Source organism: Leishmania major, chromosome 35 (genome assembly GCF_000002725.2).
Source record: "Leishmania major strain Friedlin complete genome, chromosome 35".
In the NCBI taxonomy this organism is placed as follows: Eukaryota; Euglenozoa; class Kinetoplastea; order Trypanosomatida; family Trypanosomatidae; genus Leishmania; species Leishmania major.
Genome location: NC_007284.2, coordinates 1710542 through 1735032, shown reverse-complemented (window position 1 = coordinate 1735032; position 24491 = coordinate 1710542). Strand labels below are relative to the sequence as shown.

Sequence of the window (24491 nt, the reverse complement as noted above, 5' to 3'; positions counted from 1 at the left end):
GTCGTTGAAGTAACTTCTGCACTGTAGGCGCGTTGTCAGATGGGTGAGAGGCGGTGAGGGAGAAGGGCAGCCGAAATTTCATTGAAATGGGCAGTTGACGAAAGATTAGGGGCGCAACTTGCGGCGTCGTGGGAGAGCGACTGCACGGCGTCTCAAAGCACCAGAGAGGTATCACAAAGACTCACGCGCTAGTGTCTCCGCCAGCTGCACTCACCGCACAAGCACCAACACACGCACACGCGGACACGGTGAGCGACGCCAACAAGGGAGGCGGAGGCACGCGCCGAAGTTAGGGCTTCCTGCTTTAGGAGTGCTACTCATGGCGCACGCCGTGCCGTACTTTAGAGGAACGGCTCGGGGGCATCGGATACGTATCAAGGAAAAATAAGCAAAGAGGGAGAGAGACACAAGGCCACTACTCGGGTCGTTCGCGAGACATGCACAGACGCACGTGCGCGTAGAAATGAGAGAAATGAGCCCTGAGAAAGAGGTCAAGGTGTCAAGGAGCAGAGCGGAGGCCCTTATGATCATGCGGATTGTAAGAAAGGCAGCAAGAGACAAAAATATATAAGTCGAAAAAGAAAAAGATGGCGAGAGTACGCAGGCCGATGCACCAACTTTCCACTTATACTCGTTACTCTCTCCCCCTCGACGCACATCGCGGAGCAGAAGCACAGCAACAGCAATCACGTCACGGACGCTCAATCGAAGCGAAAAAAAGAACAGAAAGGCAAACGGCCACAAAAAAAAAACGCATTGCAGCAGTCACGCGCACAGCGCAGAGCCTCCACTAGTTTAACAGCAAACAGGAAAAGGGAAACGACAAAGAAGCAAGCGCCTCGAATTGGCAGGATCGAAGACACTACGCGAACAAACGTGAAAAACAAAGTGGAGGTCCTATCAAAACGAGAAACCGACATGCGCGCGCGCACACCCACACTTGTACCCAACGACCACTTGGGAAGGAAGGAAGTCAACGCGCGAACGTAGAAAAGGAGACCTCGAAAGAGGCGATGCAGAGATACAGGGGAGAATGTATGTCGTAGCTGCAGCACGAAAGACACACCGAGGGAGAAGGGGAGATAACGAGGGAGGGAATGCGGGCACAGACGAGGAATAGGAGGCCGTGACAAGAGAAATTCGAACATAAGCACCCGCGTACGTGAGGATGCGAGCACGCCGAAGAAAAGAAAACAGGGAGGAGGGGAAAACATAGAAACTCGAGTGCACACAAAGCAGAAACAAAAAAAACAAGCAAACCAAGACGACATGACATCAACGAAAAGATACGAGAAGTGCAAGCGACGTCTTGCTCACAATCATACATACGAACAAAAAAAAACGATGAAAAAAAAAGAGAAGTACAAAAAGCAAAGCATGCCGACAACAGAAAAGAAGCACAGATACAATAGCCCGTTGGCTGCACCCGCACAACAGTGGAATGGCAACAGGTTGGTGGGTGGCCGTGGTGGAGGAACGCTGAGAAAGTGCCGCAGGTTTGCTTTCTTGCGCGTGTGTTTAGACTTCGTCGTAGGGGAGGGGCTGGGTGCCGCTACGAAACAGCGAACGGAAAAACAACATGAAAGAGACCGCTGGATGAAGACAAACGAGAAATGTATGTTAGCGGTGAACAAGTCACGCCTATTCTCGGGATCGAGACACGTTCAAGCACACACACACAGACATCGTGTTACTTCTCTGAAGCCGGCACAACTTGTGAAGCTGACCCGCAACGCGAAGAGAAAGTAAAAAGACAAAACGAAAACAGAGATAAAGAAAGACGGCCTATGCCGTCTATTCTGCAGCACCGTACCTACATTATGATATTCCTATAGGCTATGAAAGGAAGAAACACGGAAGGAGGGACCGAGAAGGGGGGGGGTGCTAGCTTTTGTGTGTAGGGCACACACAAGCGCAGAAACAAAACTGGAAAAACAAGCACGAGAAATCTGACCGGCATGAGAAAGTATACGGAAAGAGGGGACGAAGAAGTCGAGGCAGCCAACCACCACCTGCAGCATCGCACATGAGTGCCGATGCCCTGCAGACACTTGGACGAAATCCATGACAAAAGCGACACAGATACCCGCAAAGAAAACGATGGCGAAGTGGATCAAGATAGCCACACACACCCACCCAACCGCATCCGTCCGACACCACGTTACTGCTTCAGCTTTGTTCTCGGTGCAGCTACTTCTCGGCGACACAGTCGAAAGCGAGGAGCACCAGAGGGCACGCCGCTTGGCGATACCGAAATACAAGCACACACACTCGAAGTCAAACGAGAGGTTTGAACCAGCTGTGGGCCGCGTAGCATTCAAGGCGCTTTGCTAAGGCGCAGATGTGCCCTGTCGCACGCCCACTCTTCTCAGAACAGCAGCACCCCAAACAAACGGGGAAAAACACACAAGCAAAGAAAAAGGAGACAAACTCGTTCCTTTGCGCACGACCGTCCTTCGTTTTTCGTCACTTACCCTCTACGAACTCCTTCAACAACAAATCGAGCAAGGCAGCATACCCACACCATAACGGATCCACAGATCTGTCGCTTCAGAATGCGTGAAGATGATAACACGTTATCGTAGAGCACTATGCTCATTTCTCTCTGACTATGTCTCACTGCTACTCCGCCGCATACCCGGAACAGACACGGGCAACTAGAGATACACGCACATGCACAGTGGCAAAAACAAACACGCAGACACACCACAAAAAAAAAACACTCATTTCTTCTCGGCACGCCACTCTGGGACGAACAGGTCCGCAATACTACGCACGCACACATAATCACAGCTCACTGAGCCTCTCTAGCACTACGGCTAAATCCTTGCCCGCTCGGAGGAAGACGGGGGGAGCCGTGCTGCCCTCGAGCCGGGCCATGCGCCTCACGGAATCGGGTGAGTCGCACGCCTTGATGCAGGAAGGCCGCGTCCAGGGCCTGGCTCGAAGGCGGAAGCGATGGCGTCCGTCGTGCGCGCAGGAGGAGGTGTGGCCAGGTGCATGCTGGATGAGCCCGAGAAGTAAGTTAGCCAACTGCAGCTCAGAAGCCCTCTGAGATCCCGTACCCTCCTTGTGTGCCGTGCGCCGCCCTCACCCCGCGGCATTCCGCACTGTGGTCCGGAGGACGGGATGGTGCAGTTCAAGGCGCTCCCCCTCACGCATCCGAGATCGGCGCCTCATCAGCCCACCCGGTCGGTCGTAGGAAATACAGCATAGTTCGCACACACGCACTGTGGGGCGCATCGGCATGGTATCCCTTCGTGCCCTCTGCGGCTGCTGTTCTTGCTCTTCTCACCTCTGAACACCTTGCTGCCATGCCATACACCGTGTCAGCAGCGGTTCGCAGCGGGTGCGCACAGCGCTCGCATTTCGGCATCCTGGGGTCTGCCTCAGAACGGCGTTGTTGCCTGGGGGCGTGGGGAGGAGGGAGGGACTGGCTGTCTGCATCTTCTGCTCCCATCGATGCCACGGAGGGGTGGGTGCCTGGACGGCCTGCCCGCATGTGCGCCGCGACAGGCGGGACGCTGCCATGAGTCTCTGGCAGCAGGGGGGCATTTCACCTTCCCCTCGACCCGCAAGTCCTTCACAGGACTGGGCGTGCCGAGCGGAAGGGGCCCATACATAGGCATGTGCCTGCGCACAAAGAGACCACAGCGCGTCCTTCTGAGGAGGCACAGAGGGTGTGAGAGGCAGCCACGGACACCCGACGGGAGGAAGACAGTGCAACGCGTGAGAGACGTGCGTAACCAGGTCCCTGCGTGCAAGGCCATGACGTGAGTCAGAGAGCTGCGACTGGTTGCGATGCGGCGCACCGACCAGTGCGCGCCTTGCTTTGGGGGGATGCTCCCCCCGCTGCATGACGCGCTCCAGTGTCCAGCGCACCAACTTGCAGAGGGCGAATCGTAGTGTGGTCTGCATCACATCCTTGTTCGGGGAGGATGTGAGGAGTGTGGTGTGATGAGCACAGATGGCGTGGTGCCGTGCTGGCGTTCGGTTGCGCTCCACACAAGGGGAAAGTACCCCACCATGATGAGGCGGAAGAGGGTCTAGGATGAATAGTGCTGCGGCTCGGCATGCGCGCCTGGCCATCTTGGACTTGTTCTTGTGGGCGCGAACACAGAGGGCGGGGCGATAGCCCGGGAAAGCCATGATGCAGTGAGCGTGGTACGGCTCTAAGCTCGCCTACTTTGGGGGGGGGCGAGCAAGTGCATGAGGTCTATATTCGTGCGGTAACGGCGGAAGTCCGCCCTGGCGCGGCTGGGGACGATCTCCCAGATGGTCGCGTCAGTGGCCGTTCGACGCTGTGGTGACGTCTGCGTGGCGACGTCGGCACTGTGCCGTGCCGTGGTGTTGCTATGGCTTGCACACGTCAGCTGTTCTTTGGGCCGATCGCGTGGGGTGGTCCCCCTAGCTGTCTGGATCGTCGGTTCGTGTTTCACACTGGGCGGCGCGAGCCGGCCCCCGCACCGATGGCGTGTGGGCTGCGTGCGGCATTGTCTGGTGTCTGATGGAGAGCCTCCCGTGCCGCAAGGTGACTCTTAGGTGTGCAACCCGAGGTGGTGTGTATGCGCCTAGCAGGGACGTGGCAGCAGAGTCGCAACGCCACTGCTTCGCCGTTGTCGTTGAAAGGAGGATTGGGGCCCCCACCTACACGCATGTACTCCTCTGTGAGCGCGGAGACCACAGCGCCGTGCCTCTTCGCTTGTGCCGCACCCGGGTGCTGAAAAGCCATGCGAGCAGACCTTCTAACAGGTCTGCAGGTGCGACATGCCTCTCTTGCGGAATACAAACTTGTACCGAAGATTCGCCAAGGAAGCGGGCCCACCAACACCGTCTGGAAATGCCCAGCCCATTGCAATGATACTGCATACAGCGCCGGCGAGGTCCGGAATCGCGCTCAACATCACCGCAACGCAGCAAAAGCAAAGCTGTAGGGGCATGCGTATGTTTGTTGAAGCGCCCACACGGCTCGCCGTGGTCTGGTCCAAGCGTCATCGTGGCCGCGTGCTTCTTCGGCACAGCGCCAGTACAGGCCTGTCCGCCGACGCCAAGAGTGCGCCAGTCGAACCCGAGGGCAGGCTGTGCAGGCTCTAGGCTTCCCCACACAGAGTGGGGGTAATGGGTGCTGAGCTGCCACGGTGAGATGACTGGCATCGTCTGGGGGAAGGGGAGGGGGGCTGAGCTGAAACGAATCAAGTATGAAGGCATCCGTGCGCACTGTGCGGGGGCTTCGCATCTCAAGAGACGAGTTCCGTCTCTATCTCGCCTTTTTTTCTGCGTGGCTGAAACTCGCGCGCATTGACCGACGACAACGGTATGACCCCACAGGAGCCTGCTGCGAGCGACTCGGTTAGCTCCAAGGCGCGCTTAGCCTCCATCCACGCACGCACATTTTCCTGCCGCTTCTGATCAATTAAGCGCTGTTCGTCCGCGCTGTAGCGGGGGCAGCAGTTGCTCAACCGCGAGGACGCATTACTGCTGCTGCTGTATCGGCTAATATCGAATCTTTCGGCGTTGGTTTGCTTAAGATCAGGCGACATGAAGCCAAGCCGGTTGAGCAGCCGCGTCGTTGCCGAAGTGCTCGCCTGCGCTGTCGAGAGCGGTGACGACGAGGAGAGGTCAGAAGAGGTGACGGAGGGGAGTGGGAGCAGTAACGACGGCGGCCGGGTGTCGTTCTGATGCACCGTCGCTGTCGCTTCCTCTTGCTCGCTGCAATTTCGGCATAGCGCGGCCTTTGCCATGAGCTCCGCGGTCCTCGGTGGCGAGACATATTTGTTCAGCGTTGGCACGATCGGCACCAACAGAGGAAACCAGGTTGTCTTCTCGTTCTTGCTGACATAGTCAACGGCGTGCTTTGCCGTTACTCTTGCCTCGGTCTGATCTTTGCTTGACGACGAGGTCTCTGTTGGCGCGTTGCTTGTGGTGTTTGCAGCCTCTTCAGTGTGCGTCCTATGTGAACGGCATGCTGTCACACTCTTCGACTGGTGCGCCGCACGACGACGCTGACAGTGACGCATGTGGCAGCATTCCAAGCGTCGCCTGTCCCGATGCAGCTCCCAGCACATGAGCGAGTGCTTCGCGAACGCAAAGAGCACGAGGTTGCCGAGTACAATCACCCACCAGTACATCAATAGCAGTTCTTCGAGGCCATTGCGATAGTTCAGTAGTTGAAAGAGGGATCGAGCCGATGTCAAGGCTGACTGATTGCCCTCCATCTCTGAACAAGTGGCACTCGAATCGTTGCGCTTGTGAATGTGTGTAAGGATGTCGGAGAGGCCCCTGCGCCGTTGTGGTGAGTGGTGCCAAAAGAAGGGAGGAGAAATAAAATAAGCAATAAACAACGCAAAAAAAATTTAAGAAACAACAACAACAAAGGGCTAAATTCGAAGAGCTCCAAGGATGTAAAGGCGTGTGGTAAACGATGCCCCTCCGATTGGACTTCCGAGGCAGATGCACAGAAGCTTGGCACACCGGAGCGCGGAAACTACTTCGCAAGGTAGCTATATGTATATATATATATATGTGTGTGTGGGGGGAGGGTTGGTGGGTTTGTAGAAAGAAGAGGGGAGAGGGGAAAGGGGGAGAGGGGGGGGACGGGCGACCACCAAGCGCAAGCGAGAAAGTACAGAGATCAAACAAAAGAAGAAAAAAACGTAAGAAACAACAAAAGGAAAGAAAATACAGCGCAGAAAAGAAAAAAAGGGAGAGACGTGATGCTCCGTTTTTCTTTTTTGTTTCGCACGCGTTACTGCAGTTGGTGTGTTTCTTGGGAGGCACTGGCGTGTGCTTGCGTGCGTATGCGTAGGTGTGCGTAAGGGGGAGGAGCTGTGCCAGTATAATGCCCGTCTACGTACCTTATCACGCGCTGCCGCTTTTGTTTCCCGCCGACTTCCCTACACGCCGGTTTTGCACAGGCGCCACCGGACAGACGACACCGCCGCGTGCGTCGCCGTTGTGAGGAATCGGAAAGAACGAGGGGGAGGGAGGGAAGGGGCGGGAGATGCGAGATGGCAGACGCAGCTGCTTGCAAAGGACGTCCACGGCACGCAGGTGAGCGCCGATGACAGGGAAATTGGAGGTCGACCCAGCCGAAAAGAGTGAAAAAAAAAATAATGATATGAAGCAAGGAACGATCGTCCAGCTGTACACGTTACCGCAAAGCACCTCCGCACCGTGCACCAGCTCAATTGGATCGAGCGACTAAAGTCTTTACGGCCGAGACACAAAGAAGAGCGTCAGAGAAAGAACCACCAAAAGAAATAAACGCACGCACGCACAACGACTTGTCACCGTGCTCGTATACCATGCAGAGAAAACACGAAAAGTGCATGCGCCAATAAAAAAAAAACAACGATTGAACAGATCAATCAAAAAAAGAGCTGTAGGAGAAAAAAAAGATGAACACACTTACATGTGTAGAGAATAAAACAACAGAGAACCGCGAGGGAGAAACCAGTAAGAGAAGCGCCTCGTATCGTGGTTGAAAGGGAAGAGGTGCAGAGAGGTGGACGGGCGTTGGTGGCGGTGTGGAGGAAGGTCGCTGACGTTGTTCGCTCGACTGCCGAGGAGCTTGAGCGACAACCTAGTAGTCGAAGGTTTTGAACGACGAGAACGCGTGTGGTGGTGGTGGGGGGGGGAGAGGAAGACGAGCGAAACGAGCACGAAACAAACGAAAAAAAAATCAAATACGGGAGAGAGAGACACACGAGAAAAGACGAAAGGAAAGCAAACAGAAGCGACAGAAAAACGCAAAGGTATGGCACACCAACGCACCAGCACTGGCGAGCTCAAACGGGGGTGGGTGGGTGGGGGAGAACGGAAAGCGGCGTCTCTGAAATGCCCAGCAAGTGAGTTTACTTAGCTCTTTGCTTGAATATGGCTGCAGGAGGAGAGAGAGAGGGGGAGGGGTGGGGGGTGGTGAAAAGGAGAGGAATGTATGCTTGTGTGCCGTTTTTTTTTCGTTGGTATGTGTTTCTTTTTTTTTTGTGGCCGCAGTGTGAGTGCCGATATTCTTTCGCGCGTTCGCGCACGTGTGCGGTGGTACGAGACCAACGGGGGAGGCGTTGGCAACGCAAAAAAAAAACAAAAACAAAAACGGAGAAGAACGAAAAAGAAGAGGAGAACCTAAAGAGAAGCGAATTAGCACCGGCGACAGATCACAAGCAGACCAAAGGAACAACAACACAAAAAACAAACAAATAAAGGAATGTTCGTGCCTGTGTGTTAACGATCGAGGCCACGCACTAGCTGGCAGTGTTCGCGTACGGGGGCGCTTTTTGGAATGTGTGTGCGTTTCTTTTTCCCCCGCTCTTTACGTTTGAATATCATGTGACGCAGCAACGCCCTCTCTGCGTATGGTGTCAGAATGAGCCACGCCGCTTCGCCACACCTCGTCTTCGTGATAGGTGCGGAAAGGCACCACTGACGCAGAAAACGCTCGTTCGTGCTACCCTCCTTCGCTCAGTGGTGTGCTTTCGGCAAGCACTCATGCACGCCGAAAGAGAGAAAGAGAACGCACGAGAAGGGCGACCGTTGTGCTGCGGTTGTGGGGGTGTGCAAACAACAAAAAAGAACGAAAGAAAAGCGAAGAACAACGAAACAGAGGGAACAGTGAAAAGGGAGGGGAATAAGAGGCTAAAGTTGCCGGTCACGTGATCAGAAAGGAAGATACGAAATCGATGAACGACTAAACAAACAATCGCCTCGAAGAGGCAGGGGAGACTAGATTCCCTACCCTCTTCTAGTTTTTCTTTTTTCCGTATCGATCGCCCTCGCCACACAGATACACGTAAGCGCAGACACAGAGACGTGGACGAGGCGCTGAGCACGTGTACGTTTCACGAGCCGGAAATGGGTATCGGCGTGGGGAGCGGAAGGGGGGGGGCGTATGTTTCCACGTGTGAGCTTTGGCACGAGGTAGGGGGTGCGGAAGGCAGAGACTACAACCAAGCGACAAAGAGCGAGGGATGGGGGCAGAGAAGCCGAGACGGCTGTTCTGCCGCCGCCTCTTTTCTTCACAAGAACGCGACTCCCCTCGAACAACAAGAGCACGCCCGGAAAAGGAGTTTGCGTCGGAAGGAGGAGGGAGGGGTGGGTGGGGGAGGCAGCGGAAACACGTCACGACAGCAAGCAAAAGCAAGAACAAAGAGAACGAGCGAAGTGCGTGCGGGGGAGCACAAAAAAAGAAAGGCAGAAACAACACAGCAAACGCCAACTGACACACACACACACACACACACACACACACACACACACACAAACTCACTCACAGAATGGCACAGACTTTTTAAAGAGCTAGATCGAAAAACAAACGAGAAACAGTCCTTGAGTGACTCTGCAGAATGCCAGTGTTGGATGGTGGGGGAGGGCGCTTGACAGCTGAGGACAATGCGCCAGATGGCGGCGGTGTTGCGTTGGTGAAGCGCAAGAAGATGTACGCAAGGAAAAACCCAAGGGGAATGGAAGGAGAGAAAGAGGTCAGTGCAGTTTAAGTAGCAGTCGAAGAGAAATCCAGCGCACAGGCACCGAGTAAGAAGCCTGGGAGACGTAGATCACCGCAGACCACAGCTGGCTCGATCGTGAACCCTTTCCGTGATCTGAGCCACGCTCGAGCAAGCGCACATCCTTCGCAGCGACACATAGAGCAGGCCTCACGCTGTACCGGAGACGAGGCACCGGCACCTTCCAATGGGAATGAGGAGAACAACGTGCGAGCGGTGCGGTGTAGGCACAATACCATGATGGCTGCCTACAGAGGACGAGGAGAGCGTGTGCCTACCTCGTCTATCTCCTCTTGCACCCCGCACGTGTTCGGCTAACAGACAGCCACGGTCAACAGAAGAGAGCCGAAATTCTTTTCGCACCATTCGTTTGGCTTCGCTTCACATTCTTGCGTTGTTCTATGACACACCTGTCAACAAATTGTATGAAGAGGATGGAGACGGAGGGGATAGATCAAAGGCGACGGCCGGGAGATCACACATTTGAATACGGTGGCGCAGTGCACCCGACTCCGCACTTCGTGTTTGTTGTGGCCCGCGCCTTCTGCTTATCCACGGTATACGAGACGCAGAAAAGAGGAAGGGGGAAAGCCAGAACAAAAAAGAACGGACGACACCAGACAAAACCGAGGGCGACAGCGGCGACCGCAAGGACGGCATTCGTGAAGGCCGCGTAACGACGGGGCGAGAGACAGTGCAGAGGCGGCATTCTTCCATTGGCAGCTCCTCCACGGGGAGCAACTGTTTGTGTGTGTATGTGTGTGTGTGTGTGTGCACCTCCATGTTGCACTTCTGCAGTGCTCATTTGCCTGTGTTCCCTCTCAACGCCCTCTGTTCACCTCCTTGCGTTTCTCACGAGCCAGGTCCTAAAAGTAGGCGCTCTCTAGTGCCGGACCTGCAGTCACCGTCGCTCGCTGCGATGCATCCCCTTCGCCAAAGAAGGACTTGATTGCTAAGCCGTTGAATGAAAAGTGCTCCGTGTGCGGCGATTGTTTGTCCAGGGAGAGATGTTTCACGGGAGGTTGCACCGCCGAGGCAGCCGCGGCGCCGCTGGCTGGCTCCGTCTTCCTCAGTGACGACATGCTCGCCCGGCCATGTGGCTCGGTCAGGCCCGCCGTCTCGGCACTGCTGGCCCGCTCCTGGCTACTGTGCGCCAAGGACGGAGAAGCTGCCTTCGCGGCAAAGAGCGATGGACGCTGGATAACGGTAGCACTGTCAGTTGCAGTGGCCATGGTAGAAGGCGCCAGCCCGTTCGACGCAGCGACAAATCCGGCCTTTCCCAGGTTTGTGGAGCGATAGAGACTAGTACGGGAGGGAAGGTTGCTGCCGTGGTACCCCGGCTGACTCAGCACTTGTGTATGTGCGCTGAACTCGCGCATGAAGTCAGCCGTGCTCGCCCCCGTCGCAGGATTCAGGGCAGATACACCAGCGGCGGCTCCCTCTCTGCTATGATACGCCGAGCTTAACACGCCCCAGTGACGTCCGTTGATGCTTGTCGTCTGCTGCAGACGCAGCAGTGCCTGCTGGCTCAGCTTTACCTCTTGCACCAGTTTCTCGCGAGCGTTGTTGGTCGTCTCCAGCTGCTCACGGAGGTCGCTGTTTTTGCGCAGCAGCTCCTGGACGCGCTCCGTCGCCGTCGTCAGCTCCTCCTGCTGCCGACGCGCGGCACCGTCGCGCTCCTGCAGAAGCGTTTCCTGCGTGCGTAGCTGATCCATCGCAATGTGGTAGCGGCCCTTCGCGTTTTTGATCGCCTGCAGCTGGTTTGCGATGATGTGATGGGCCTTGTCCAGATTCTTCTCCGCCTCGTGGGCGCGGTCTGCCTGCTGCCTGTTCTGCTCAGCCAAAATGCGGATGTACTCGTCCTGCTTCTCGTAGTGTGCTTGCAGCGCGGCCATCTTCTCTTCTCGACTCTGCAGTGCGGTGCTGGTGCCGCGGAGCCGCTCCGCCACCGTCACGTAGTTGAGCTCGTTCTCCGACATCGCCTTTGTCGCCTCGGCCTTGAAGTTTGCCAGCTCGTCGTTCATCTCCCGCAACGTGGCGAGTTCCTTGGTCTGAACGCTTACCGTGTCCTGTGCACTGCGGAGCTGTGACTGGAGCGAGGCCACCTTGGCTTCCAGCTGCGATGTGCGAACGTGTGACTCTGCCAAGGCAGCATCCTTTTCGTGGGTGGTGTCGCGCAGCTGACGCGTCTTCTCCTCCAAGGCGTGCGAGAGCTGCTCGACTTTTTTGTCGAATGATTCACGAGCGCCGTTCATCTCCTTCGTGTGGTGGTCTCGTAGTCGGTTCAGCGCGACCAGCTGCTCCTTCTCTGCGTCCGTCATCATAAACCGCATCTCTTCCTCGGCCTTGCGCAAACTGGCACGCAGCGCGTCGTTCGCGGCCTGCAAGTCACCGATTTTCTCCTGAAGCTCCGCCGTGATGACCGCTCGCGAAGCCTCCGATGCACGGAACGACTGCTCGTAGTGTTGAAAGCGCTCGGCGAGGTACCGCTTGAGGCCGGCGTCCCCCTGTCGCAGTAGCACCAGTGAAATATGCTCTACAGTTTTGAAATCCGTCGTCTCCAGCACTCGCAGCGTCCCTCGGTTCGAGTCACCTACGGCGGCGCTGTTCAACACAAAGGACAACTCATAGGCGGAGGCGCCGTCAGCGATGTCGCGCAGCATGCCGACCAGGTAGCGCGGAAAGCCGTGGAAGTCAACGAGCAGCTCCAGGTGCTGCTTGAAGGCGTTGTAGTCGTCCTCGAGAAGCTCCAACTCAAACAAAAAGAAGGGATCTGTGGGGTCGGTCAGTCGCACGAGAACGACACGCGTCACCCCGTTGGGGCCTCCGCGGCCTGTGCGCACATACACGCCCAGCGGGCGCACCTGCGGCTCGTGTGGGGGCATCTTTGTCGACACCATCACTGTGGTTTCCAAGAGGGTCTGCGGCTCCTCAGCCGAATGCTTTGGCGACGCCAAGGCGGGCAGGTCCGTGCGTGCTGTGCGCACGGCGGGTGGTGGTGCCACACCGCTTTCCACCGCCTCCATGTGATGCATCTGTGACCGACTACCTTCGTTTCGGAGTAACATGGGAATGCTGCCCTCGCCGTCGCGTCGCGCCGCATACTCCGTGACGGGGTCCTGCTGTATTTTGGAGGACGGCGGCAGCGTCTCTGAGAAGCGTTCGTAACTGCCGGGCAACCGCGACACTTGCTGCTGCTGCTGCTGCTGCTGCGCATGCCGGCGTCGCTGCTCTATTCGAGGATTACCAAATACAGTGGAGCTACTGCCATCCTCCGTGCTCACCACACTCGAATTTTGGTGGTAGCTGTTGATCATCTCTGCATGCGTGTGCGCCTGCGCGTGCTGAAGGTGCCTTTGCGTTCTTTCGTCGTGAAAGAGTCAACGGCAAGCAAAAGCCAGAGAAACAATAACACGGCAGCAGACGTGAGAAACGCTTGTCTGCTGCTCGAGTAACTGAGCGACATGCACTGCTCCTCAGTTGTAGAAGTGCGACCTGGATCCCGCGTGTGTGCTCGGCCGCGGATGCACGGCAAGCACACGTACACACGTACGCCCTCCCCCTCGAACTCCGTGTTGCTCGCACGTGGCAAAGTCAGTGTGAAGCAAGAGAGATCAAGGATCGCGGCAGCACAGACACTACCACACCATGCAGTGTAAATCTATGAAGAGGGCTCACCACACACCAAACACGCATACATACAACAGAAAGCCCCCTCCTTTCCACACTGGAAAAAAAAAGGGTGCAGAAATGACGTCCAACGAGAGACAGATTGGCAGGCGAAGGGAAGGGGGTGGAGGGCGCTGCAAAAGGCAAGACGAGAAAAACAGGAAGATGTTTCTATGGGTGCTTCGATTTGTATAGTGGTGTGTTTTGTGTCTTGGCTGTCTGTATGCTGCCACTGGCTTCCGTCCAAGATGATGATAAAGTGCCGCAGGCTCTCCAGTCCGAAGAAAGGCGGCGGGGAGCGGGAGGGGGTGATTCTATAGCAGGCACCGTTGCTGTGAGCTTCTGGTGGGCAGGGCACTTCAGGCGGGTGAGAAGCGCACGAAAGGACGTCCACCAAGATGACAAGACCCGATTCCGCATGCACGCACGCACACGCAGGCACAGTCGGGAGGGGGTGAGGTGCGTGGCAGGTGTGAGAGCTCAGTTCCCTTGCGGCTTGATCCGGGGTGTCAAGAGGAGCGAGAGGAGAAGGTAGAAGGAAGCAGCCCATCCCTGGCCACGCGGTCAGGTTTCCTGAAAGTCGCGTCACAAGCCTGAGTGGCGGCGAGCCGCCCCGATATGGCATCTCAACGCAGGTCCGTTTGCGTTGGCGCGTGCGCGCTGTCGTTCACGGAGACAATGCGCAGCTGCATGTAGTTGTCCGCCTTCTTCGCTGTTGGATGTGCGCGTATCGGTGCGCCTCCGGCCTGCGCTCATACACACCCGCACAGCCATGCACGCGCAGAACTTCCAGGTAGAGACCCGTCGAAAAGATGAGAGATGGTGGTGGTCACATTTCTCCTGAGGTATGCTCCACTATGCCTCTCCACCTTTCTGTTGTTGTTGCTCGGTTGGTAGGTGTCTGGTTTATCACTTGTAAAGAAGCCTCAACAACAACGAAGAGGCAGAGGCACACAAACACACACACACACACACAGAGCAAGAGAGAGAGAGAGAGAGAGAGAGAGAGACGGGAGGACACAAGCAGACCTTCCTCCCACTTACAACTTACGTTTCAGCTTAATAGGCGAAGCAAAAGCACCAACAACAAAAAAGGAGGCGACGACTAACCAACTCGCCATGTGCCCCAACCAAAAGTCGCTGTGCTGCCCTCCACTCCCCTTGAGTAGCCCCGGATCGGGCAACGACCGCTAGAGTCTCAAGCGACCAATCCACACACGTACGCCGGCAGCACATGCCAAGGTCGCGAAAGGCCCTGCGGCGGCTGTGGAGAGGAGTAGGACATCTGTGGTGGTTCTGTGACGCTGGTCTTCTGTGGTGCGGCTTGCAGAGCACCGGTTGCCCTCAAAGGGAAAGGACGGACTCCACAGAAAGTCGGAGAGGGAGGCGGAGAGCGCCAATCCACTCCCCCAGCGCTGCTTCACCCCTTACCACCTGTTTATCCGCGACAGCAAGAGAAAAACAAACAGCGCCACTAACAAGAAGGAGTTCAGCCCACGTGCAGGAATAAAAACGATGTTCAGGGCGCTAACGCACATCCATTGTGGGCCACTACACAAGCTGGCACTCGGGCTTTACGCCACGTTAGGGTCGTGGAGGCGGCGACGGCGGAGCACGGCATCACGCTGCTGCTGCACACCCTCCATGTTCATCTCTTCCTCTCCAAGCACGGCCGTGGCGGCGTTGAAGGCGGCTCGGCGGGACTTGTAGATCTCCTGGTTCACCGCGCGCTGGCCAGAGGCACTAGTCAGTCGCTGCGAGACGTAGTCGGACGGTTCCGCCTCCTCGTTCGCCGCGCTGTCCATGCGGAGCACGACAAAAAACGCGAAGAGAACCAGATTGCGAATCACACGGAGGTGCACGTGTTTCGCCTCGGGGTTCTGTCGCCACCTGCGCACGAACCACGAGAGCACCGGAACGCGAACCTTGGTGGGTAGCCAGTACTCAGCCGTGTCATGGACCAGTACAGCAAGGGGAATACCAATGCAGACTGCCTTGATGTACGCGCTGTACGGCACAACCGGGAGGCGCAGCTCCTCCATGCGGTGGACGAGGGCGCTGACAGAGACGGCAATTTGATCCATGGCCACAAAGGTAGAGATAAGGGGAGGGGGCCGGTGTGGCGCAGTGCAGCGCTCTGGAGAAGACGATAACAGCAAAAGCGGCACGGCACACGGCAAGCGGGAGAGTGCGACAAGCAGAGACGCGGCGCGCAGGTCAAGCAAAACACCTGGATGAGTGTGTATCCACGATAAGCCGTCGGTATCCTGGCCACGGCGAATCCGCGAAAAACAATAGGGGGAAGAAGGAAACAGAGTACCAAGCACTGTCTGTGCGAATCGCAGTCGACATGGTGAGGATGGATAATGAGAGTACATGAAGCGTGGCACGTCTCAGCACACTGCACTTTCGTTGCTTTCTTTTTGCTTGACAAGCCTTGGTCTGCCCCAATGCGGCAAAAAACTTGTATTCTGGGTTGCCGACCACATCGGTCGCAGACAGCGTCTCATGTACCGCGTCCACGCGTCTCGCGAGGGAGATCTCGCAAACGAAGAACACCGGTTTCGACTTCCATTTTTTTCGCTCTTTCCGTGTGCTTTCGAATAGCTGAGTGTCGGCTTCATGTGGGAGGCGCCGTGCTGAGAAGAGCATGAGCCAGAAGGATACAGATGTGCAGGCGTTTCACACACAACACGAACAAGGGGGCAACCGCAATGGGAAGCAGAAAACACAAGGCCCCACAACACCCACGTGCACACACGCCGGAGTCATCACCTGAAAGTGAAACAACAAGCCACAGGAGGTAGGAGGAAGCGCGCCGTCATCCACAATAAAAAAGACCAAAGCAAACTCAAATGATCACCAACCAACGGGAAACAAGCAAAAAAGAATGAATAAGAGCGAGCGCGGCCGATCGGCAGCAAAACAAGCAACCGGGGAGTGTGGAAGACGGGGGAGGGAGGGAGGGGGGGGGGGCGAGGCGAGGCGAGGCGAGGAAGGGGGGGGGCGCTTTACCTCGGAGTGGCACACAACGAGCACGGTGCGACCCCTTGTGAGCGTCGAGTGCTGTCTTGTTTTCCTCTGGCAAAGCGGTCATTAGTCAACACAAGGACTGACAGACATGCTGAGAGAAAGAGAACTCGACCCGCCCAGTGCAGACTCAAGTTCGTGTGCTGTGTTCCCTTCTGGTCGCGCAGCTCGTCCATGAGGAGAACAAGACCAGTGCACACACTAACGCACGCGGTCAACTACAACGGAAAAGTCCGCAAGAAGAGTTGATGGCGCACGCAGTTCCACTGATCATCCAACACGACCGCAGAGACGATTGCGTCGCGACTCTAAAACGCACGCGAGCAAGAAGAGACACTTGCCGCCGCCAAGGAACGCACCGTGCTCAAAAAAAAAGGGGGCAGAAGAGGAAGGGAAACGACAAGAACAGCTGGAGTAGTCACGCAGATGTCCAGACGGTGAACTCACACACGCCAGCGCGAATGGAGATGGTCAAAGGGTTACCGGACGACTGGTCAAATACAAAACAGCAGCGATGTACAAGTACACCTATTGTGCAATGGTGGGGGGCGCTGTGGTGATTCTACTCGCTTCTTTTCCTCATACCCTCTTGAAGCCATCCGGCTACGACCGCAGGCGGAAGCAGTCGTAGCAGACGCGCACCGGTGTGTCGTAGCCCAAGTCTTCGATGATGGCCCTCTTGTCGGAGCAGTTGGCGCAGACGAGTCGACCGCAGTTCCGGCAGTGGTGCCTAGACCACCGCCCGATCGGCTCCTTGCACATCATGCAGTTCTCCATGTCGTCGTCCGGCTGCCAGACCTTCACTACCTTCTTGTAGCGCCGCTCGCACATGGGGCAGTTCCACTCAGGCGGCGGACGGTCAAAGCGAGTACCGCAAGCCCCGCATGCCGGGGAGTACGTGCGACTGAGCAGCTGCTCCGACACCACGGGAGGGGCGTTGAGGGTGTGCTTCAGCTCTTTCTGCTCAATCACGGCGGGTAGCTGCTGCTGGGCGCCGTCCAAAGTCTCCGACTGCGCGTACTCGAGAGGATGGCTTTGCACAAACTCACTCCAGTCCTTCTGCTGGTTCAACGACTTCTGCTGCTTTTTCGTCTCGTGGCGAGCCCGCTCGGCAGTGAGGGCGTCTTGCTCCTCCTGCAGCTCGCGTGCGCGAGCCTCGCGGCGCTTACGCTTCTTTTCTGCCTTTCGCTGCCGCTCCGTCTCCTCGGCAGCTGCGGCAGCTTCCTCCGCCGCTTCCTCCGCGGCAGCTGCCGCCTGCTCGGCTGCCTCTTCCTCTGCAGCCGCCGCTGCTGCCGCCTTCTCCGCTTTGCGCCGTCGGCGCTCCTCTCGCCGTTGCTGCCGCGCTTCCTCGGCGGAGATGCGCTCGCGCTCTTCCTCCTCCAGCTGCTGTCGCAGCCGCTGCTCCTCAGCCTCCTGCTCCGCCTCGAGGGCCCGCTGCTTTTCCGCTAGCTCAGCCTCTCGGCGCGCGATCTTCTCCTTACGGGCCTGCAGTGCACTCCGAAGCTCCTGCCAAATCTCCTCTGCGTGGCGATCCGTCGCCATTTCGCTGTAGATTTTTGCCATGTCCTTCACGGACACGTACTCTAGCAGTGCCATGTCCTCCTCGCTCACATCGCCCTTCAGGGAGCGCAGGAGACGCTGCACTGGTTCACCGAGGTCCTCAAATCGGATAGTGCCGCGGGGAGCCGGCAAGGCCTCCGCCTGCGGCGGTCGCGGAGATGAAAGACTAGAGGACATTGCGAGGTCAAGTGGCCTTGAGTGGAGCCGTTTGTTTCCCGACGCAGGTGCAAGGAAACGGTGCAGAGTCACGCAGATGGAGATGGCGTTTCGCTGATTTTCGTGCTTCTCTGCTCACGCGCTCGCCTCACGCGAGGAGACGAAAGACAAAGCCAGCGTGGTGATTGTGATGGCGTCACGTCGGAGGAATCGATAACCCACCTGTGCGAGAACGTCTGCAGAGGAGTGGTGCACAGTGAATTCAGAAAACGACAAACAAACAGCACCAAGTCAGCGTGGTATATTCTTCGGTGTGTGCTTGCGTGTGTGACAGTATGCTGACACCGTCCGGCGATTTAAAGCTGTTCCGCAACGCTAGTGAAAAGACTCGGATAGTGCGCTGATCACCAGGGTGCGTGTAATCGCCGAGGTGAAACGACGCAAGGGGCTGTGATTCGAAGAAAAAAAAAGGATGAGTTCGAAGAAACCGAATGAAGGGACGTGACGGGCATCTCGAAAGGGCACTCTTCATGCAAGGCACAGGAACAGCGCCGTGCGGCAATGAAGCCAGCTGCTCAGCGGCATTACACGGATATACCTGCCTTACCACTGATAAGCCACCGCCCGCGATCCAAGAAACGCGACGTGTGGACCTCCTTACAATAGAGTGGCCGCGTAACCTTTGGTGGACGTGTGCGCTTTATGTCTCCATGTGTGCGAGCTGGCGTGTCTCACACGAGTCTCGAGGGTGTCTCAACGAAGAATACAGCAGGGAAGCTGTTGCAGATGAAGGTTGGGGTGTGGCTGTGTGTGAAGACCAAAGCAGCGCCGCGCCTGCACGCAGGATAGAGAGACGTTTGCCACCGCAACCATGTGCGGTTCTCCTTTTCACGGCTGCTTTTGTCCGGGTGAGGACAAGCCGCCAGTTCGATCTCCTTTCGCTCCGGCGTCGGCGAACGTGGGAATGGGGGTCGGTGCACCAAGAGACCCTGCGCTTCGCAAGAGGGCCGGCGCCACCGATACAAGGCCACGCAAGACACCGCACGTGCACATGCCCGAGCACGCACTCTCTGGGGAGGAAGAACGCTTGTGTGCTGCTAGGAAGATTCCGTTGCATCCGGGCGCCCATTTCCATGCGGCTGCAGCGAAAGCTCCTGTTTCTTGTACTCGGGCGCGTGCGGCACACATCCTTCGCCAGAAGGCACGGATGCCTGCTTTCCTGCTTCCAGGGAGGACTTACGACCCGCCCATAAGTAGTGCCCCGTGTTCACGTTCTTGGACAGGAAAAAGTTTACCTGGAAGTTGCACGAGACGACGGACTGGCAGACATCCGGGTAGGTGACTATGTAGTGCTGGTCCACCTTGCGCACACCAAAGCGCTGCGCAAACTTGGTCACGTCATCGGGCGGAATGAATTTGCGCCAGTCGTGTGTGCCTGGCTCGACGAGCCCCGTGAGCATCTCCGCCACCCCGATGTATGCGATGACCGTCTTCAGTGATTTGTCCATGGTGGACAGGAAGAGAAGCCCACCAGGCTTCGTCGCCTCACAGAGGGCCTGCAGAAACGCCCGTGCATCGCTCACATGCTCGATTACTTCACTCGCCACGACTACGTCAAACTGCCTCTTCTCCTGCTCCACAACGTCAAACAGGGATACGTGGCGGTACGAGAGCCGCTGGGGCCAGTTGAATACCTGCGAGGATGCATTGAAATTGGCCGCCAGCTGCTGACGACGCTTCTCCGCAACCTCGATGGACTCGGCGCAGGCGTCGATGCCGGTGACAGTGCCGCCAATGCGGGCTAGGCTCTCTGCCAGAATACCGCCGCCGCAGCCGACGTCCAGAACTTGATGTTGTGGCGTGAGTCCAGAGTCCCTGGAAAAGCCGATCGACGTATCGCACGAACTGCCGCCCACATTGCCGAAAGAGCGTACAATGCTGTTCACGTAGCGTACACGAATCGGATTCAAGAGGTGCAGAGAGCGCAGGGGTCCCGTCGGATCCCACCAGTGCTTCTGCAGAGCGGCGAACTTCGCCACCTCATCCGCAGCGACACCCCTCATGCCTGCTGACATGGCAGAGCCGCGGTATTCAGCAGAGAAAGAAGAGGAAGATGAAGAGAAGGACGCAGAAGAACCGGATGCAGGCTTCTCCTTGCGATTCACGCCTTACTCAAGGTGACGCTGGAAAGTAAACGCGCGCCACAGTTAGAAACGTAAAAAAGACCCTCACGTGCCTTCCGTAGCACAAGCGCCTTGCTGAGAAGAAGCTTCTCGCACCGGAGCCCCTCGGAGGAAAAAAAACAACACTTCAACGCAATGGGTCAGATTCCAAAACGATTAAGTTGCCCGAAGTGAATCTTGGCATGCGAGGAGAGACGAAGAGTAAGCATTGAGCGAGTGTCTGTAGAAGAAGCGGAGTAGTCAAACCGTCCGAAAGGGGGGGAGGGGGCGACAAAGCTGCCCTGTTTCCAAAAACATCAAAGAGCGTGTAGACCGCTGTCGCAACAGCGTGCACGGTGGCCACGGTATAAATGGCAAGCGCCGGTGTTAGTACGTGGTTGCCCTCTCCGACTCCTCCAGCGCGCGTATCTCTTGTCATTGTCTCGCGATTAAGAGAAAAACGACCCGCGAGCACTTGCGCGCACAAGTCCTTCGTCAGGTAACCAAGAAGCCCCTTCAGCATTCTAGTACTCTGTTCGTCTTTTCGTTTTCCGGTTCGAGGTGTGGCTATTTTCTACCGCACACACGCGGTCGTATCTGCATCGCCACAGCCACGGAGAGCAGCCAGCGACGAGGCCGCGCAAGGAAAGCAAAAGAAATCCGACAAAGCGCAACAAGAGAGGAGGGACCCAAGAGAAAAAAATGGCCGAAAGCAGAGCTGAAAATGGCACCCCAGAACAAATAACAACAGAAACTTCCCCCCTCTCCCCCCACCCTCACCCCTATTTCAGCTGGCCCACAGGAAACGCAAACAGAAAGACAAGGCGGTGCTGCCGCGTTGTTGGTCTTGCTGCCTTCCTGTACCTCCTTTTGTGTGTGCGTGTGTCTGCTGCGGCATGATGTTCGGCTCACCACTGGGCGCACAGGAGCACACACACACACACATACATATACATATGCATATCGCAGGCTCCAATGTGCTGTCGCTCTCTCACATCTATTTCTGTGTCTGTTCAAACCCCAGTCCCCCCTGATGGCGGGGGACACTTCAGCGTGGCATCACAGGGTCCGGCGCCCCAGCCTTGCGTGGGATAGCCGAGCAGTCCACCCTATCCCTGTCCGTCCCGAACCGCTTCTGCTGGTGACAGGGCCACGCGCCCACCGAGGTGAGGGAGAGGGAAGCCCGTGCGATTTCGTCGCTACTGATGTCGGCGGTGAGGTCCTGGACGGCGTTGAGCTGGGGCCACCTGCGACTGCGCACACGTCTGCGCCATCCGTATGATTGGGCAGCGTGTCAGCGTGGCTGGAGCGCGTCGCTCGCCCGGCCCTCACATTGCCTTGCTCATGCGGGGATGCACCGGGTGGCGAACGGCAGAGTTGGAGCGGCCGTGAGGCGACCTGCGGAGCGAGGGATGAGTGGATGCACAGCATGGGCGAGAGAGGCCGTGTGCCGATCACTGTGTTGGGGCATTACTGTAATGCGTGTGGGCAGCGCTGCGTCGCACCACGCGATGGGACCCGTGACAGGGCCACGGGGAGCGTAGGGTGGCGCTTGACCTCATGTTCTATGGCAGAAAATGGACGCGTTGACACGTATGAAATCAGCAATTCTCCTATAGAACTGTTGAACTAAGCTTGACAAAGTGAGACAAACAACATCAACGGTGACGACGGTGCTCGCCTCCACGATGGAAACGCGAAGTTTAGTGCATGTAATAGGGGCTTGTAAACGCTAACGAAAGGTAAAACGGCAAACACCGCAACAGCGTGGGCGAGAGGAGTGTGCGTGCTCCGCCCTCTTGCTTCAGAAGCCTCTCACAGTTTCTTGCGACCGGCGCCGAGGTTAGAGGGGGGGGAAGGCAGATGCTTATACTCATGAATGTGGGCACACGCCATCACAGTCACGACAAACAGTGAGCGAGAGAGAGAATGAGAGCAACAAAAACAACGAGGATGCGAGAGGCTTTTAGAGGGGACCAGCGTAGCGTTCTGGTGAGATGAAGAGAGGAAAGGCCATCACAGCAGCGACTGCGGATTCGCTGACTGACGGAACGCGGTTGTTCCAAGGCGTCCACGTAAGCAGCCGTGTCATGTACGGTTTCATTGCAGGACCACGGACGAACGACTCCGCCGCCCGCAAACGGTCCACCCTCTCGCGAAGGAGAGACCGAAAGGCGACCGAGTGAAAACGACTGTGTAGTGTGTGATGTTGTTGTTTCTTTTTCTACTCCGTAAACCCATCAAGAAGCGAGAGAGAGAGAGCGCGTTAAATGGCACCCGGCATCACACACAGGCGAGCACAAGGGCTTCTTGGGTGGGCGGGTGTAGAAAGAGTTATAATAATAATAAAACTGAGAGAGCGAGGGGTGCGAAAGGAGGCGTGTGTGGGACAGTCGATTGTTCCTCTTTCGTTCTGTCGGCCGGTGTGGAGGAAGCTGGCAAACGGCAACGAGGTCGCCGAGGGGAGGGCAGTTCATAGCAGAACGTGCATAGCCTTCTCATCAAGTGACCTTATAAGCTTGCTGTCGACTTCGGAACGCATTCGTGTCTTTACCTGCTCTGAGAGAAAACAGATGAGCATGAGAGAGAGAAAGAGAGAGGGTTCGAAACTAAGAAGACAAAGGAAGAGTAAAAATAGGCATCTCAACGCAAGAACCGCCATTCAAGAGCTACAGTCCAACTTGGAAAGGGGGTGTGGTAAGAGGAAGAAGAATCTGTACATTATGAAAGGGGTAGGAGAGAAGGGAGCAGAAGGCAGAAGAAACCAAATCAAAAACGCAAAAAATATGCGAGCAGATGAGTATGTCCCTTTTTGTTTCCTTGTGTGTGTGTGTGTGTGTATGTGTGTGTGTGTATGTGTTTGGGGTAGCGCGGGGTGGTGAAGGGGAGGGGGGCTTTCTCTCTATTTTTCGTGTATTTTGAGGGCAAAAGACTGAGACAAAGATGAGCACGCGAGAAACCCAAACAAACAAAAACGTATGCAGTGTGGGACGCACTAGGTAAGATACTCTCCTCCCTTCTTCCCTCCCCCTCCCCCTCCCCCCAAAAAGGTGGGGTGGTGGTGGAGGATGGGAGGAAGCGCGAAAGAGGAGAGAGCGTCTAGCAGGAGAAAGAAGCAAACAACAACAGAAAGAGAGAAATGACAACACGAGAAGTGTAACGCGGGAGAGCACAGGCGAAGCGCAGCAACGGACAAAACGAAAGATCAAGTGCAGCCGTAATCGTCAGAACGCAAAGGAAAACATGAAGAAGAACAACAGCAAAAAGAGGTTGCTATAAGCAGCAGGGCAGGCAAGATCAGCAGGGAGGCCTCTGGGAGCAGAAGGATTAGATCGGCTACCCGTGTGCGACGGACCTCCCTCTTGTTCTCTGGATTCTCGCTCTGTTCGATCTGTTTCCATATCGAGCGAGACAGAGGAGGAGGGTTGAGGGCAGAACAAAAAAAAACACTTAGAAAGCTGGACAGCGGCGATGGTGGGAAAAACGGCAAGGGTGCGGGGGATAACAAGGAAGGCTCAGCTTTTCCCCACCCCCGCGTCCCAAAGAGAAAAAAGTGGGCAGCTCATTCGACCAACGGGACCCAGCAGCAATACAGCAAGAGAACGCGCATCACACACACGCAACAGAAAAGAAGAAAAACACGACAAAAAAAAAGCAAGACAGGGCACGCGTGTATGTGAAACAACAAAACGAAACGGTAGAATATGCGAGCCGTTCCATTTGATGGGCAGTAGACATTCATACCAAAGCAACGCGGCTGCCAACGAGGCGGAGGACGGAACGAAACCAAAAAAATTACATGAACGACAAAAAAAACGAAGTGAATCATAATAATAAGATACAGAAATAAACGATACTTGTCTTTTTTTCGTTGGAATACCTGTCACCATCATGGTGAGCCCCGTGTGGACGGGAGAGATACAAACGAAATCGAGAACGTAGACAGGCCCCAGCAGATAAGAAAAAAGAACACATGCAAATGATAAGTCTTTGGAGACTGTGAAGACGCAAAGTATGCCGCATGTGAATACAAGAGATTCAACGCGCTGCAACACACACACACACACACGCACACGCATACACACGAAAGAAACGTAGAAGGGATCAACAAACCGGGTAGGATGTGTTGGATGAGCGGTTGAGCCACCAAGGTCATCGGCATGCTCGGTGTATTTGTACCGTTGACCACCTCCGCGTTTCTCTACACGAAAAAAAAAGGACATGCGCGTGCTTGTGTGCAGTGTGTGTTCAGCGGTGCGCAGCAACAGTGAAAGAAGAAGGGAGTAGGCTTCGAACGAGACTGAAAAGGGAAAAGAACGGGAAAGAAAAGTAACGAGGCGGAAGAGACGTGGTGTGAAGACACAGAGGAAAGGTAATCGAAACCACATTCGTGAAAAGGGGGATGACAAACAGA

The 24491-nt window shown here is 56.2% G+C and overlaps 5 protein-coding genes across 5 annotated transcripts; all 5 read right to left on the bottom strand.

Moving 5' to 3' along the window:
• Window positions 1-5237: 5237 nt before the first annotated feature.
• LMJF_35_4290 (hypothetical protein) lies at window positions 5238-6215 on the bottom strand (the record flags this gene model as incomplete). The annotated part of the gene is made up of 1 exon (XM_003722778.1): window positions 5238-6215. The coding sequence occupies one exon, from the start codon at window positions 6213-6215 to the stop codon at window positions 5238-5240; it is 978 nt and encodes a 325-aa protein (XP_003722826.1).
• Window positions 6216-10366: 4151 nt separating this feature from the next.
• LMJF_35_4280 (conserved hypothetical protein) lies at window positions 10367-12817 on the bottom strand (the record flags this gene model as incomplete). The annotated part of the gene is made up of 1 exon (XM_003722777.1): window positions 10367-12817. The coding sequence occupies one exon, from the start codon at window positions 12815-12817 to the stop codon at window positions 10367-10369; it is 2451 nt and encodes an 816-aa protein (XP_003722825.1).
• A 1926-nt stretch (window positions 12818-14743) lies between these two features.
• LMJF_35_4270 (conserved hypothetical protein) lies at window positions 14744-15253 on the bottom strand (the record flags this gene model as incomplete). The annotated part of the gene is made up of 1 exon (XM_003722776.1): window positions 14744-15253. The coding sequence occupies one exon, from the start codon at window positions 15251-15253 to the stop codon at window positions 14744-14746; it is 510 nt and encodes a 169-aa protein (XP_003722824.1).
• A 1549-nt stretch (window positions 15254-16802) lies between these two features.
• On the bottom strand, window positions 16803-17936 carry LMJF_35_4260 (conserved hypothetical protein; the record flags this gene model as incomplete). Its single annotated transcript, XM_003722775.1, has 1 exon — window positions 16803-17936. One exon carries the CDS (start codon window positions 17934-17936, stop codon window positions 16803-16805), a length of 1134 nt encoding a protein of 377 aa, XP_003722823.1.
• A 1076-nt stretch (window positions 17937-19012) lies between these two features.
• LMJF_35_4250 (putative 3-demethylubiquinone-9 3-methyltransferase) lies at window positions 19013-19978 on the bottom strand (the record flags this gene model as incomplete). The annotated part of the gene is made up of 1 exon (XM_003722774.1): window positions 19013-19978. The coding sequence occupies one exon, from the start codon at window positions 19976-19978 to the stop codon at window positions 19013-19015; it is 966 nt and encodes a 321-aa protein (XP_003722822.1).
• Window positions 19979-24491: the final 4513 nt, after the last annotated feature.